This window comes from Mixophyes fleayi, chromosome 1 (assembly GCF_038048845.1).
Source record: "Mixophyes fleayi isolate aMixFle1 chromosome 1, aMixFle1.hap1, whole genome shotgun sequence".
Lineage (NCBI taxonomy): Eukaryota > Metazoa > Chordata > Amphibia > Anura > Limnodynastidae > Mixophyes > Mixophyes fleayi.
Genome location: NC_134402.1, coordinates 11,186,048 through 11,201,424, shown reverse-complemented (window position 1 = coordinate 11,201,424; position 15,377 = coordinate 11,186,048). Strand labels below are relative to the sequence as shown.

The 15,377-nt window shown below is 45.0% G+C and overlaps 1 protein-coding gene across 7 annotated transcripts in view; it reads right to left on the bottom strand.

Moving 5' to 3' along the window:
- Positions 1 to 15,377, bottom strand: part of DYSF (dysferlin) — a 253,752-nt gene that overhangs the window by 98,929 nt on the left and 139,446 nt on the right. For all 7 annotated transcript variants that reach the window (XM_075188311.1, XM_075188613.1, XM_075188225.1 and 4 more), the window contains 3 exons: positions 12,631 to 12,804; positions 4,022 to 4,115; positions 3,718 to 3,795 (listed from right to left, as the gene is read on the bottom strand). In XM_075188311.1, the coding sequence (XP_075044412.1) occupies positions 3,718 to 3,795; positions 4,022 to 4,115; positions 12,631 to 12,804 (346 nt within the window). The remainder of the gene's footprint in view (positions 1 to 3,717; positions 3,796 to 4,021; positions 4,116 to 12,630; positions 12,805 to 15,377) is intronic.

The following is a 15,377-nucleotide window of genomic DNA, read 5'->3' as shown; positions in this document are numbered from 1 at the left end:
CATCATCAGTGAGTACTTGCACCTGGTTTATGATAAGTCATCATCATCACCGAGCACTTGTACCTGGTTTATGATAAGTCATCATCATCAGTGAGTACTTGCACCTGGTTTATGATAAGCCATCATCATCACCGAGCACTTGTACCTGGTTTATGATAAGTCATCATCATCAGTGAGTACTTGCACCTGGTTTATGATAAGTCATCATCATCACCGAGCACTTGTGCCTGATTTATGATAAGTCATCATCATCAGCGAGCACTTGCACCTGATTTATGATAAGTCATCATCATCAGCGAGCACTTGCACCTGATTTATGATAAGTCATCATCATCAGCGAGCACTTGCACCTGATTTATGATAAGTCATCATCATCAGCGAGCACTTGTACCTGATTTATGATAAGTGATCATCATCAGCGAGCACTTGCACCTGCCCTCTAGGTGTAAAACATACACCTTCTAAGATGTGTATATGTGTATTTCTTCAGGTCTGCATGAGCCACATTTGTGTAAACACTAATTTAATGTCCTCGCCTTCCCTTCCCCGTCCTGCCTCTCCAGGGGCAGGCGAGTCACACAAGTCTGCATAGTGCGCACAGTGACTTCATGCAGGATACGATAACGCTAACTGGCTTACGCCCCACTCTGAATCCGCCCGTTGTTATATTTGGCTTGTTACATTCCTGGTAAGACCTGCCTGTACCCACGGTGGCGAGGCAGCACCATGGCCCGGCAGTGGGCTTCGGGTGGTGTACAGCCCCATGCAGTGTAAGACACCATTTCACACGTACACGGATCTTCTTGAGGTACATTAATTGCCCTGGCCTTTGGCTGATAAGTACATATTGTTTTTAAATTCCAGCCAAAAAGCCGGCACTGTCCTCCTTGCACTTGGTGGAGACAGAATACGCCTCAGGCTTTCCATAAATGGAAAAACAGGCACAAATAGGTGATAGAGATTACTGCAGGAAATAAGTGTATTTCCAAAAACGTCATATACCCTTTGTAGCCCTGTACCCTCTTCGATCTGCAAACGATTCTCCAGTAGCCCTCGTTATACTCCTCCTATGTGACCTATGTATGATACAGTTCTGTCATAACGCAGTAAACAGCCAATGATTCTGTCCGAGGTATCTCTGGGGGTACGTACCACTGGTTAATAAATAAACTCGACTTCATGAGTGCCAACCACAGACAAAATAATAAAATGTATCCATCGGTGAGAAATGTGTAACGGTATAAGACCTTCCTCACACAGCTACACTGCTTGTAGCATTCGTCACACCTCTCAGAAAACCAGATTTAATCCCTGTGTCGTCACTCCCAGCTCTCGGAGTCCTCCTGTTTCTCCCTTTATCATGCACTTTACACTTACACAAATAACGTGCTAATAATAATGTCAGTCATTCCCATTTACATCACACTGTCAGTAAAACCCTGAATCAGAACGCAATAGGGGGACGCGACGCAGCAGCGTCTGTAATATCGCCCTCGCTCCGCTGACCTTGTTTAGCTCGGCACCAGGTTTCAATACTGCTGCTAGATTTAATGTATGAGCCATCACACAAAACGTAAGTGACTGTTGACAGGTTAGCTGCTAATTCTCCAACAGGTGCACCAGAGGTGCCCAGTGCGTATTAATGCAGTGTGTAGACGGCACAGTCTGCACACACAGAGCTCTTACTCGCTGAGTCCCCCGAGACCAGTGCCTCATTCTCCGGACATTACTTTCCACTAATAAAACCAGGGATTTATTCCCTGGTTCCTGTGATTTGTGGAGCTCCGTCTAAGGGTCCGTCGCTCCAACGCTCAAACCTATTACACGAATCGTATAACAAATTGCGATAAGCCCGGAGTCCCGTACAAACGCGCGGCTCCCCGACTCACCTAACCCCCCGATTTCACCTTGCAGTGGATTTATCGCTCTAGAGACAGTTTTATGTCACAGAATTGTGTAATGGTAGGATGCAGGCTTTTTTTAATTCCACTATAAATTCTGGAAATTTGGTCTCAGTCCGAGAAAACATACCTGGTTTTTTAAAAACGCGCTGTATGAATTTTCCAGGGTGTATGAATTGCGTTAATTTAGTGTTTGCAAAGTGAAAATAAATAATAAAGCGCTTTTTATGGGGTTTTAGTAGAGTCAGGTGTTTTCCTTTCCAGCCGTCTCAATCAATTCTTTCATTCACAATAAACATGATATGAAGGGGGCTCTTTGAACGGCTCAGAGCGGGTAGTGGGAGTCAGATGCGTGTGGGGCGGGGGGGAAGGGGGAGGAGGGGGGGGGCAGGGCAGATGGAAACACTGAAGGGTCTGGAATGACTGTGCATGGAATCCGAAAAGAGTTTTCCTAACTTTAAACCTGACTTCAGGAGACATCAAAAAAAAAAAAAGTTTCCCCTCGATGACACCTGAAACTTGTAAATACAGAACTGAAAACCATCCAGACACCCGCAGAACATATACACTGCCAGTAGGCTTCAGAGCAGAGGTAGCCGATCTCTGGCTCTCGTACTGCTGTGGAACTACAAGTCTCAGCATGACCTGCCAGTCAGCCGAGGGATGCTGGGATTTCAAAGACTACCCTGGTTACGTATTAAAGTCACAGGGACGTTTTCATAGAGATTTCCAGTGACAATATATGGGATCAACCTGAGAGAATCCAGAGCAATGTACAGGCAGTTACACAGGCCGGTAGGGCATGCTGGAAGTTGTAGTTCCACAGCTACAGATTGCCGCATTGTGGAGCAACAGTGGCGTCCTCAGTCTGTTTGGTTGTATGACACAAATGCTGACACAGATGTCGCACAATCATTTGTGCCACACAACTATGAAAATATTGTAACAATACAACCAGAATGAAAGGATTATATTTCACAAACAAGTGTAAATACAACAACTAAACCGCAGTTCCCGCATATAACGCTTGCTGTATGTCTATCCATACATTCCTGTGACCTGTCAAGCTGTTGTGCTGAAAATGTATATCCCCATATGGAAATATATATTCTACAAATATCAGTGTTTTGCGTCCAGCTCATCGATCTGACAATGTTGCTGAAACCTGTTTTGGAATTCGGAACAAAACTATTTGACAAATTATTACAAAAATAATGTTGCCCATAGCAACCAATCAGATTCTAGCTATCATTTTCCAGAATGTAGTAGATAAATGACAACTAGACTCTGATTGGTGGCTGTGGGCAACATCTCCACTTTTCCTTTTTGGAAGGTTAAAAATGGATAAGATTTCCCTGTAAAGAGAACCTGTCATGTATGAGATAATGGGCTATTTACACAGTGCCTACTGCACTGTGTTAGTGTAAAACACAGTTTTACCGGGCGGCCTCCGATCAAGGAGAGACTTTAAAAATCAAATGCAAATATGAGGACTGCACTCTGCATAAGGGAACATATTAGGGAGAACTGTCAACCTACAAGCCAATAATCCCGTTTACTCAGAAGCAAGTGGGTGTGGTCTGATGGATTGTGGGTGTGGCTATAATATCTAGGGCCAGGGTGATAAGGGCAGATCAGTGGTCACCTATTGTATCCTGTTTTTTTTTTGTCTCAAATGTTTGTTTTAGATCCTCTAGATTGTAAGCTCTTATGAGCAGAGCCCTCTACCCACTGTCTCATGTCCGCCCCTTCTTCGTCACCATCGTATGTCCTTGTTCGACAGCGGCACAACATATAGACCTGACAGCCATCGTACCAGAAAAACTGTCCTTGTCCATCGGGATCAGGTTCCGGGCTTGATAGAGGTAGCAACGCAGGTGATAAAGATTCCCATCTAAGAGATAAAATAAAATCACAGGACAGCAAAGGGTTAATAAGTGGAGTAACCCCTAACCACCAATCAGCACTAAGCTTGCATTGATCTAGTATGAGTGAGGCAATGGCAGCTAGTGTCTGATTGGCTGATATTAAACAGTTACAATCTCTAATAAATAAGACGTGTGTGTGATAAATACACAATATTACTTTGTATAAGGACCTCACCAGATGGGATTACTCACAATCAAAGATGCAGGATATTGTAGGTCTGTTTACTCCCAAGCTCAGAGTACACATGTTCTTCCCGTCATCGCTTTTGTCGTCTGTAACTCCGCCCTGAAAGCACAATAACACCCGTTTATACCGGTAAAAGGTTCCAGCTGAATGATACCTCTAGAAACAATACCTCCATCATCATCATCATCATGTATTTATATAGCGGCAACATATTCCGTAGCGCTTTACAATTGAGGACAAATACAGTAATAAACAAACTGGATAAAACAGACAAAGAGCTGAGAAGGCCCTGGTCGCAAGCTTACAATCTATGGGACAATGGGAGTTTGATACATGAGGTTAAGTCTACATTTTGCATTTCGGCCCAGCCAGGCTGCAAAGGTAAAAGTGATTTGTAAGCTAAATGATCCTGTCACACAACATTGTTGGTCATGGGGTAGTTGTCTTGTGTGAAATTGTGTAACAGGTGGTCATAGGGTAATCTAGTGAAGTTAAGAGGGTGGTTAAGGAATATTATAAGCTTGCCTGAAGAGGTGGGTTTTCAGAAAACGCTTGAAGGTTTGAAGACCAAAGGAGAGTCTTATTGTGAGAGGGAGAGAATTCCATAGAGTGGGTGTAGCCCGAAAAAAGTCCTTGTGCAGAACGAAGTTGCCGAGTTGGGAGATATTTTGACACAAGAGAGGAGATGTATGTTTGTGCAGCTTTGTTGATGGCCTTGTAGGTTAGTAAAAGTATTTTATACTGGATTCTGTAGAAAACAGGCAACCAGTGTAGAGACTGACAGAGTGATTCTTACTGCTAATCCTCCCTTAGGATGTAAGCTCGTATGAGCAGGGCCCCTCTCCCCTCCTGTCTCCATACCGGTTCTTCTGCTCCGCCCTCACTCCATATGTCTGCCCGCAGTTTCTGAAGCATTGGTACTTTGTGTTTATTGTTCTGTAATGTTTTACCTTGTATGGTCTACTGTTCGTATTATGTAAGGCGCTGCGAAAACCTTGTGGCGGCTAACAAATAAATGATAATAATAATAATCTGTTGTTCTACGCATTTTAAACACATCAAGGCCAAATACCCAGCTGGCGTTTAACATGTGCTAACCAGCGCTTTCATTTCCAGTCTGGTGGTCGCTCCATTGACCTTAATGGGTTTAACTTGCGCTAAATACAAGAAAATATAGGAAAACTCACCACATCGCTAACGCAACACACCTAAACTCCAGTGGCCAGACCGCCATTAGAAACAATACCATTCATTGTCAGATGCGTTGTCCTAAAAAACTAGTAAACTTATGGAATTTAACTATACTGGGTTTGTAGATTCTAGTTATCATTTATTTAGTGCACTCTACAAAATGACAGCCAGAATCTGATTGGTTGCTATAGGCAACATCTCCACTTTTTCAAACCCGCAGTTTAGTAAATATACCCCTAACTGGTATATTCTGCTACTTGTATATCACTAGGTTAAATGGCTAGCACTAATCTGAAAACGACTGGCTTGGAATGTTTGGCTCTTAAATAGATAGCTGATAAAGGCTTATCAGGAAAGAAAGGAAATCTCTCGGCTGTTATAAACACCATCTACTCCAGGAGATAGTACCAGGCCCCCCTTCCCGGTCATACTACATAGACAATGGATATAATGGACATAATTCTCTCATCCTTCCAGAGTATTGACAAATGCCTCATAAGATTTCCACTCTCTTTGCGGAAGAACGAGGGATCAGCTCTACAGGAGGTGACCACCTGGAAGGTCCACGCTAGAGGTTGTCTATCATCGCCCATTGGGAAGGTTACATGCTGAAGAAGTGGTTGGTTCGGACAGAGTGTACCCTCCCACATGGTGAGGCACCAGATATGGGCAAGTCTTTCTTACGGGAACAAAGGACTTTCTTCTGAAATATCGACCAACAGGTCAGGATACTATTCTTCAGTACACAGACCCTTTGAAGCAGGGTGATAGGTGTCGGAAACTTCCTAACTACATTTCTCGAAAGCTCATAAGTCCCACGATTTGTGATGGTTCTACAGTTTCCCCACCTTCATACCCCTCAGAGAAGACCCCGGGTTCACAGACAACCTAATTTTAGTTCACCTTTTCTAGGTGCGACCCCCCCCCCCCCAAAGAGGAAATTGCCTCCGACATCCTCTTATCCATACAGTGAAGGTTTTCCAACAGAATTCTACCAAACGTTGGAAGGTGAAGGATGTCGTTTACAAAGGGACGCAGTGCAGCGGGAATACAGCAAGAGGGGAAGAAACATATATTGTGACATAACGCATAAAAAAAGAACAAAATAAGAACGTGAGAGACATCCGTGACCTCTCCGAGCACCCGGCCCTGGGGCCAATAATGCTGCCTCCTCCTGCAGAGCTATCATAGGAAAATGAGTCAACGCAGCACAGAGGTAGCTATATTCCTGAGCATGTGACGACTCCGCAGAGAGTACTAATGCTACAGGTACCATGCCAAAAAGCCACAAGCAAGGGCTGCTAACATTCGCTTTACAATGCAGCGTTTGATCCGTCCCCGGCCCATAATGGCATGTGTGTGGCCGTGGGAGCCTAGCCCATACACTGTAAGTCATTAAGAGGGAAGAGGAGGAAGAATTCACGGGTCATTTAGTGCTATTATGCCTGTAATATACTACACACAGTCCCTGATTTGTTTAACTGCAGGCGGTGTTAAAAGTTCACCGTTCAACAAACGAGAGAAAGGTATAAAGAGTTAGGCCAAGCAGAGAGGATCATGGGCCTGCAGACCTGTCCAATGTAAGCAAATTAGGAAATGTGACACATCCATAATCAGGAGGACCCCTACGTGCCCGGTGAGCTGGGAGATTCCAAACTGAATCATTCCCCCCGCACGGCACGGTTTACTAAGCTGGGTCAGAAGCTAATGACGGTGATTGGCTGCGGACTGGCAGCTTTACAGGGTTTGTATATTGTTGGAGATCCTGCCTTTAATGTCAGCCTGTATATCTCTAATGTTCCCCAGTAAATGGTCTTTAAAAATAGCAATAAGTCAGGGAACGGCACAGGGGGTGGGAAATTGCTCACGGAAGGTTTGCTGGAAATTACATTAAAACAAACAGGACAATTACTGGGCAGTTCAAACAAACCTGATTTTCTGTGTTAGACGGGACATGGGCTATGAATTTAACCCTCTGCTGCCATATTATCCAGCGGGAACCAGCGTGTAAGAGGCAAAGGCCCCATGTACGTCGTAATGTCACTGGTAACAATGGAGGGCATAAAAAATCAGGACACTGGTCAGAGATTAATGAGAGAAATGCTGCGTCTGCAGAACATTATGGGAAACATATATAGATACATTATATGGATAAAAGTATTTGGCCACACCGGTTAATTATTGAATTGAGGTGTTTCAATCAGACCCGTTGCCAGTGGTGTATAACATCCAGCACCTAGCCATGTAATCTCCATTTGCAAACATTTGTGATACAAAATGGGTCGTTCTGAAGAGCTCTGTGACTTCAAGCGCGGTACTGTGATAGATGCCACCTTTGCATGAGGTTTCATCCCTGCTGAATATTTCACGGTCAACTGTAAGTCATATTATTAGAAAGTGGAAGCATTTAGGAACAGCAGCAGATATAAAAGACCTTGTAAAATCACAGAGCAGGGTCAGCGACTGCTAAGGCTCATGGTGCGTAAAAGTCACCAACGCTCTGCTGATTCCATAGCTGAAAAGTTCCGAACTTCCACTGGCATTAATGTAAGCACAAATACTGTGCGACAGGAGCTTAGTGGAATGGGTTTCCATGGCCGAGCAGCTGCATGCAGCCTGACATCACCAAGACCAATGCCAAGCGTCGGATGGAGTGGTGTAAGGCACACCGACACTGGATTGTGGAGCAGTGTAAATGTGTTCTGTGGAGTGATGAATCACGCTTCTCTGTTTAGCAGTCAGATGGGTGAGTCTGGGTTTGGAGGATGCCGAGAGAACGTTACCTGTCTGACTGCATTATGTCAACTGTGAAGTTTGGTGGAGGAGGGATAATGTTTTGGGGCTGTTTTTCAGGGTTTGGACTAGGCCCCTTCTCTCCAGTGAAGGGCAATCTTAATGCTTCAGCATACCAAGTCATTTTGGACAATGCTACGCTTCCAACTTTGTGGCAACAGTTTAGGGAAGGCACTTTTCAATTCCAACATGACTGTGTCCCAGTGCACAAAGCAAGGACTACAAAGACATGGTTTGATGAGTTCGGTGTGGAAGAACTTGACTGGTCCGCACAGAGCCCTGACCTCAACCCCAGTGAACACCTTTGGGATGAACTGGGACGGAGATTGCGAGCTAGGCCTTCACGTCCACCATCAGTTCCTGACCTCATAAATGCTCTACAGAATGAATGGGCACAAATTCACACAGAAACACTCCAGCATCCTGTGGAAAGCCTTCCAAGAAGTGTGGAAGCTGTTATCACTGCAAAAGGGGGACCAACTCCATATTAAAGTATATGTATTCGGACACAATGTCATTACAGTTCCTGTTGGGGTCCGAATACTTTTGTCTATATAGTGTATATATTATACACACAATACATGGCCATAGCTATATATATACCCCTTCTAATTAGTGTGTTTGACCATATCAGCCAGACGTGTTGATAACAGGTACATCAAACATACAGCCAGCAATCTCCATAACATTAGCAGTAGAATGGGTCAAACTGAAGACCTCAGTGAGTTTTAACGCGGTGCTGTCCTAGGATACCTCTCAAGTTCACAAAACAGTGCCGTTGGGTCCTGCAGTGCAATATTCTGTCCTCTGTTGCAGCACTAACTATTGAGTTCCAAATTGTCTCTGGAAGCAACGTCAGGACAAGAACTGAACATGGGGAGCTTCATGGACTGAGTTACTTTGGCCAAGCAGCCGCACATAAGCTCGGATCGCCGCGCACAATGCCAACGTAGACTGGCGTTGTGTAAAGCACACTGCCACTATACTCTGGAGCAGTGGAAACACTTCACCATCTGGCAGTGATGGACGAATCTGGGTTGGGCAGATTCCCGCAACTGGTACACAGTTGTTAGGGGTGTGTGTTTTTGTTACTGAGCAGGCACAGTGTGAGTGACAGACATGCTATACAGAATGTAGAATCACAGAGTGAGGCTAGTGATGGAGTGCAGTGGTTGTCTGTGTGTGTAAGTTATATTTTATTAATGTTTACTTTTTATTAGCTATGGAATACAAGGGAAACACTGAACTTTGTATATTATGCTAATGCTTCATATCTGTGAACTTCAGTATTGGGGTGTAAATTGTTGGGCTGCAAACAAGAAGTTATTTTTGTCCTGTACTAACCCAATAATACTGACGTGAGATTACAACAGAGAATACATTATAGGTTCTGAATGTAACTGAGATCCTATCTCAAAGCCAATTTCCGGAACAGCTTCTGTGAGCGTCACTGCGGGAAAAGGGATATGCTACAGAGCCGGGATCACTAGCAATGGAAGGGAAAGAATATATTTATTTTTAGTTACAAGCCAGACCGCGGGCAAATCCCAGCCTTCCTGCAGAGTTACGTGAGGTGACCTTTTCCCGGAACACATATTAAGCAATCGCCAGATTTGGCATGAATCACGGAGACAGGTTAAGACGATAGACCCAAAGTCCTCTAACTGGAGCTGTACTGCAGCTTGGTAAACGCACAGGGGATGGAAGGAGACTATATGCTTCACACCGAGGACAGGACGAGTGCGATATGTCCCAGGTATTATCATAGTCTATTACAGCTGAGCTGTTCTCACAAATATGTATCCAGATATAATATATTGTAAAATCAAGAAATTTTATTATAACAATTATCCAGCACCAGCATTTTACACTGCGCTGGAGAATTAAAGAGGACCTTTCAGGTTTTAATACCACTGCCCCCTACGTCTAATGGTCATTGCTCATTGGTCATCTGGATCTATCTGCTGTCTTCCGTACGGTTGATTATCCCAGAATGCCACCAAAACCATCATCCATGCTCTCATCATTTCCCGTATTGACTACTGTAACCTTCTTATTTCAGGCCTTCCCCTCTCTCACACCTCGCTCCCCTCAGGTCTATACTTAACGTGGCTGCGAGACTCATCTTCTTTTCACGCCGCTCCTCTTCTGCCTCCCCTCTCTGACTTGCCCTACGCTGGCTCTGGCTCCCCTTCCCTACAGAATCCTCTTCAAACTCCTCACCCTCACCTATAAGGCCTCTCCCACTCCACTGCCCCTTATATCTCTAACCTCCTCTCCAATCACACTCCATCCTGTTCCCTGCAATCCGCCAATGACCGTCACCTCTCCTCCACCCTGATCACCTCTTCCCACTCCAGAATCCAAGACTCTCCCGGGCTGCCACCCCCCACTGGAACAACCTCCCTCGCTCCATCCGACTGTCCCCTAATTTGTGCTCCTTCAAGCGGGCACTCAAAACTCATCTTTTCCTCAAAGCCTACCAGCCATCCACCTAATCTTCTATCTATACTTAAATACCTCACCCTCTCTCTCCCCCTCTCTTGCACTCGATCCCCTGCTCTAACTCCCTTTGTGCCTCCTGTCTGTTTGCCCTCCCTCTAGGATGTGAGCAGGGTCCTCTTCCCTCTTGTTTCTCTACTTATTCTTCTGCTCCTACGTCACTATACAAGTTATGTGTGGAGTGTTTGAAGTCCTGGTAGTATTTGTTTAATGTTCGGTACTGTTTTACCCTGTACGGTGTTATGTCTGTTTCTGTACGGTGCTGCAGAAATTATGTGGCTCCCTATAAATAATGGCTAATAATAACAATAATAATAACAATAATAATATTATTATTAATAATAATAATAATAATCCCCCCTCATACAAATCCTCTTAGGCTGAAAGCTGACTGTCCTCTCCTGGTTCTCACCGGATCTCTCTGACTGTCCTTGTACCTGCTTCCCCCTCTCTAGCAGCTCGAGGACCCCAACATTCAGCACCGAGACCTCTTCTCACCTCTGAGACACCATTGGGAAGATTGATTTCCAGCATTATCTCTGTAACAGTGGAACAAATCTTTACATCTCCTTCTATCTCCTGGTCTTCTAAGACCGGCCTCTCAGCTGTTTCCACTGACGTGTCCTCTCGCTGCCTGTAACTTAATCTGTCCGCCCTGAACTCTTCGCGTTCCCTGCTTCCTTTATCACCCCAGACCTGAAATCTCTTTTTGTGTGAGGACCTCTATCATCCCTCCCAACCCACAGGTCCACTGTCTTGGGGTTATATCTGAAACCTTCTAAGGTTTAAGTGTTCCCAGAAACCACGATTACCAATCGTTAGAAATACTCTGGAGCTACAGCCCTTAGTAGATTGCCCCAATATACAAAACAAGCACTGCTACCTTATGTCTCATTTAGATCATCTGCATCTAGAGTGTAAGCTCTGTTGAACAAGGTTCTCCCCCCTTCCGCTTCATTGTCTGTATTTGTCAGACATTGTGTTCTCAAATTGTTATTGCTCGTCTAGCTCTGTATTAGTAATATATATATATATATATATATATATATATATATATGTAAAGCTCTTCCACCCTGTACTATAATGAGATGACTCCGCGGCACAGCGCAAGGACATACGCGGATGACGTAGAGGGGCAGACATGAGACATAGGGTAGAGAGAGCCTTTAGCCGTGAGATTTTACACTCTAGAGGGAGACGGTAATTGTCAGGCGCCGTCCCGCTGCTTCTCTCTTTGCGAGTCTGGTTGCCAGGCAACCAGACGCGAGACTCCTGGCCGGACTGCCGGGGCTTCTGCACACATGCGTCCCGTTGCAACGGGACGCTAATCTAACCTCTGGTGGTGCCCGCCTCTCTCCTCCTCATTGGCTGCTTACAGTTTATAAGACAGTTCCTGTCCTCCCTCCTGTGCCAGAGTATTATGTCTTCCTCGCTGCTCCAGTGTTTCTGTGTATTTTGGCTTACCTGACTACCTCTGATATTCCTGTGCCCTTACTACCTGGATTGATTAATTACTCTTTTGGATCTCCCTAGTCTATTGTTGCTCCTGATTGTTACCTACCCGGCTTGTCTGACCCCTCTTCTGGATTCTCCCCTTGTACCTCGTTGCCAGCACATTACCGAACCGGCTCATCAGACTACTCTCGTTCTGTGCCTCGCTATACGACTTGGGGAAGGACCGCGACCTGCATGTCTCCTGCAGCGGAGCCCACACCTCCTTGCGGGGGTTCTTAGTGAAAACCAGGGGCACGTTAGATTCCGCACCTTCCTCTCGAGTTGTGCCAACGTTAGCAGGTAATCTACTCCTAGTTGTGACAGTAATCCACTAGGAGCAGGACGGAGGGGATGGTAGCAGGTAGATATTTCACATGTACCTGCCCCTCTAAAGTGTAATATAATAAGGGCAACTTAAAGTCTCCATTAAGAGAGGCGTCCATGATAAATCCTGGCAGAGATATTTACAGATAAGTATTAGGTTGAGTAGATTACTGCAGTATACAATAAAAGGCAATCCTTTCAAGCCAGACTTCGGAGACACCTAAATATAAATTGTATCCGTGGAGCCGACTGCAATAGGTAGAGATAACGTGTCTACATACCTCATGCTGATCATACACAGACCACTTACCAGCGCTCCCTCTAAGGCGAAAACCGCTGCGGCCCCCGTCTGCTGGAGGGGCTCCATCCTCCGCCTCCATCGCCGCCTCCGGAAGCTGTCCGTCTTGCGATACTTCAGGTGAAACCTCCATCCGAAAAGAGAGGCGTATTCCCAGCCCTCGCTCTCAAATTCGTCCGGCTTGTGCTGCGGGAGAGGGAAGAGAATCACGTTAGCGGTGTTATCGAAATGAGGCTTATGGAAACCAAACTGTATGTAATGGTAACAAGTCTTATGTTATTCACTGCTGGGGACCGAGGCAACCAATAGGAGATTAGGGAAATGCGTCCAGCATGGAGTAAATAAAATGGGGATTATTGGGTATAATCCTGACTTTAACGGACGCATCTCATGATAAAGTCACACAAGATAGCGAGAAATCAGCGCATTAACAAATTTTCACAAATCTAGTAGAAAAAAGAGATTTCCGTTACAAAGATATTTCGTTGCTGGAGCTTCCTCGGTTTTAATGATTTTGTTTTCAACTAAGAAAGTTGATGGTGAAAGTAAAACTCGTAGTTATTCCTCCAACTTCAAGAAAGATATTTTTCGCCTACAGTGAAGATTTATATTTTTACATTTTTTGGGTGTGATAAAAAATAATTAAAAAGTCTTGATACCGAGTATTTTTTATTATCTCATGATGAGGGAAACTAATGAACTAAAATCCATTTTCCCCGTCACCTTCAACCACAACAATAAAACGTTTTTTGTTTTTTTTTTTGTAAATGCGGCTGTCTTCCCGCACAACAGGCTTTGGAATGAATATTTTTATAGGAAATCCCACTTCCAAAGTCCCAACTGTTTGGAAACAACTCACCCTGTGGGCACCTTGGTGACGGGTATCGTGCAGCGTCTACCGCGCCAATCATCTGGTCAGTTACAGGTGACAGAGGAACGTTACCAACACTGGACATTAGCCAGGATGGTGTGTGTGTGTCTGGGGTGTGGGTGTGGGGGGGGGGGTGTAACCTTCTGGAATTGGATTTAAATGAGGATTTGTTTTTGGGTGCAATTAAAGTCGCACTATATAATGTGCTGGAAAAAGGGGTCGTTTGAACACAAACTACTTTACATTCAAACGACCTTAAACAATAGTCATAACTTAGTTACTAGTTACTGTTATTGCTCTGCGGTTATCTCTGTGTAATATACGAAGTACTGTAAATGATATCACTATACCATACTAGCTAGTATAAATTATACACATATTACGAGTCGCCAGGGAGTTGTGAGACGGCGTAAAAGCTGATGAGCGCAGATCACGTAGTTATTCGCACTCTTGTGTTATATATTAACCCTGCATTTAGCAAGAACGAGTCAGGTGACATTAGTGGGCAGGGCCTGTTCTATCGGCAACTTGACATAATCTGTGTAGTTTAGATTGCAACCTCCAGTCACCTCAACCTTATTCATTATATAATCATAAAACTGCTGAATATATAAACTGTAACAACATATCTAGTGAGGCGGAGACTTGTGAGAGATTACACAGGACTTTAGTTTGGTGTGTACCCTCCTTCCTCCGACTTTCACTAAATACATTCATTTCTTTTATTCCCTCTCTGCATGTTCCAGCCAGGTCAGTACATCACCAGGCGGAGCGATTTGTTTTCGTCGCCCCGACGCAACACAAAGCTGGACGCAAGGTATTCTATGCAGGGAGCACAGCAGAGCTGCACCATATCCAAGGGCCACATCTGACTGATGATAGAAAGACGTGTCTGAGAAGCACAGGAGGCTGTAGCGATGTATGTACTAAACGCTGCAGGAGGACATGTACAAGTCAATCAATTAAAAGTCACCCGTAGGCAATAAAAGGCCGTCACATTATCAGTGACATAACTTTGTGAAGGAAAATGTGTTTTAGGGGTGTCTGAATATAAAATATTTGTCTAACCTGGTGCTAGAGCTGTAAGTACCCAGCACCCTGGGCTGACGTCTGGGGGAACCAGAGACCCCTCTGCCTTACAATGGACGAGGCACAGCACACGTGCAGCGAGAGTGGCGGTAGCCCGTCTAAGGATCTCTCTAACGCTGTATTTTATGGCACACTGTGCTGCTTCACCGTTACAGGTTATAAAAAGTGCATCTGGCAGACGCTGGGCTGCCCAGCGCTTGTTTACTCTCAGGTTTCAATAGGTCGTTTTATTAGCTGAGGAAACTGCTTCAAGCTGCTTCGGGAATCTGGGTGAGAAGCCCCCGCGGTCAAACAGAGACCCCTAGTGGTGAAATGACTGCACTGTCGCCCCAACAGGCTCTGAGCACAGGGGACATAAAAGGAGCAGCATTATAACTATCTGCCAACTGATGACCAGATACTGACTGAGGTCTGACAGACAGAACTGGGGATCTGTGCGGCTCTGGAAGATGTTTCTCCGCGTTAGTCACTGACTAACGCTGACTGGACAGAACCACTTGCTGCTCCCGGCATAAAAATGATAACATTTCACCTAGACAAATAAACAGACATTCTCTATCACTGCTGCTTATTGCCCTCCCCGTTGAGAATGAGCGCAAGGTCTACTCAGGCCCTAACAGTCAGATGAATTAGTGACCAACCTCTGCTCGCGAAGGATATTCTGAAAACCCGAACTGCTAAGCAAACCCGAGTGCCGAGACCTTGTGATCTACATAAATCAGGTCGTACTGCCCTAGCAGTGTCGCAGTACCCTCCAGATGAACTCTGGCCCACAAGTGGGCAGGGCCTGTTACGTACA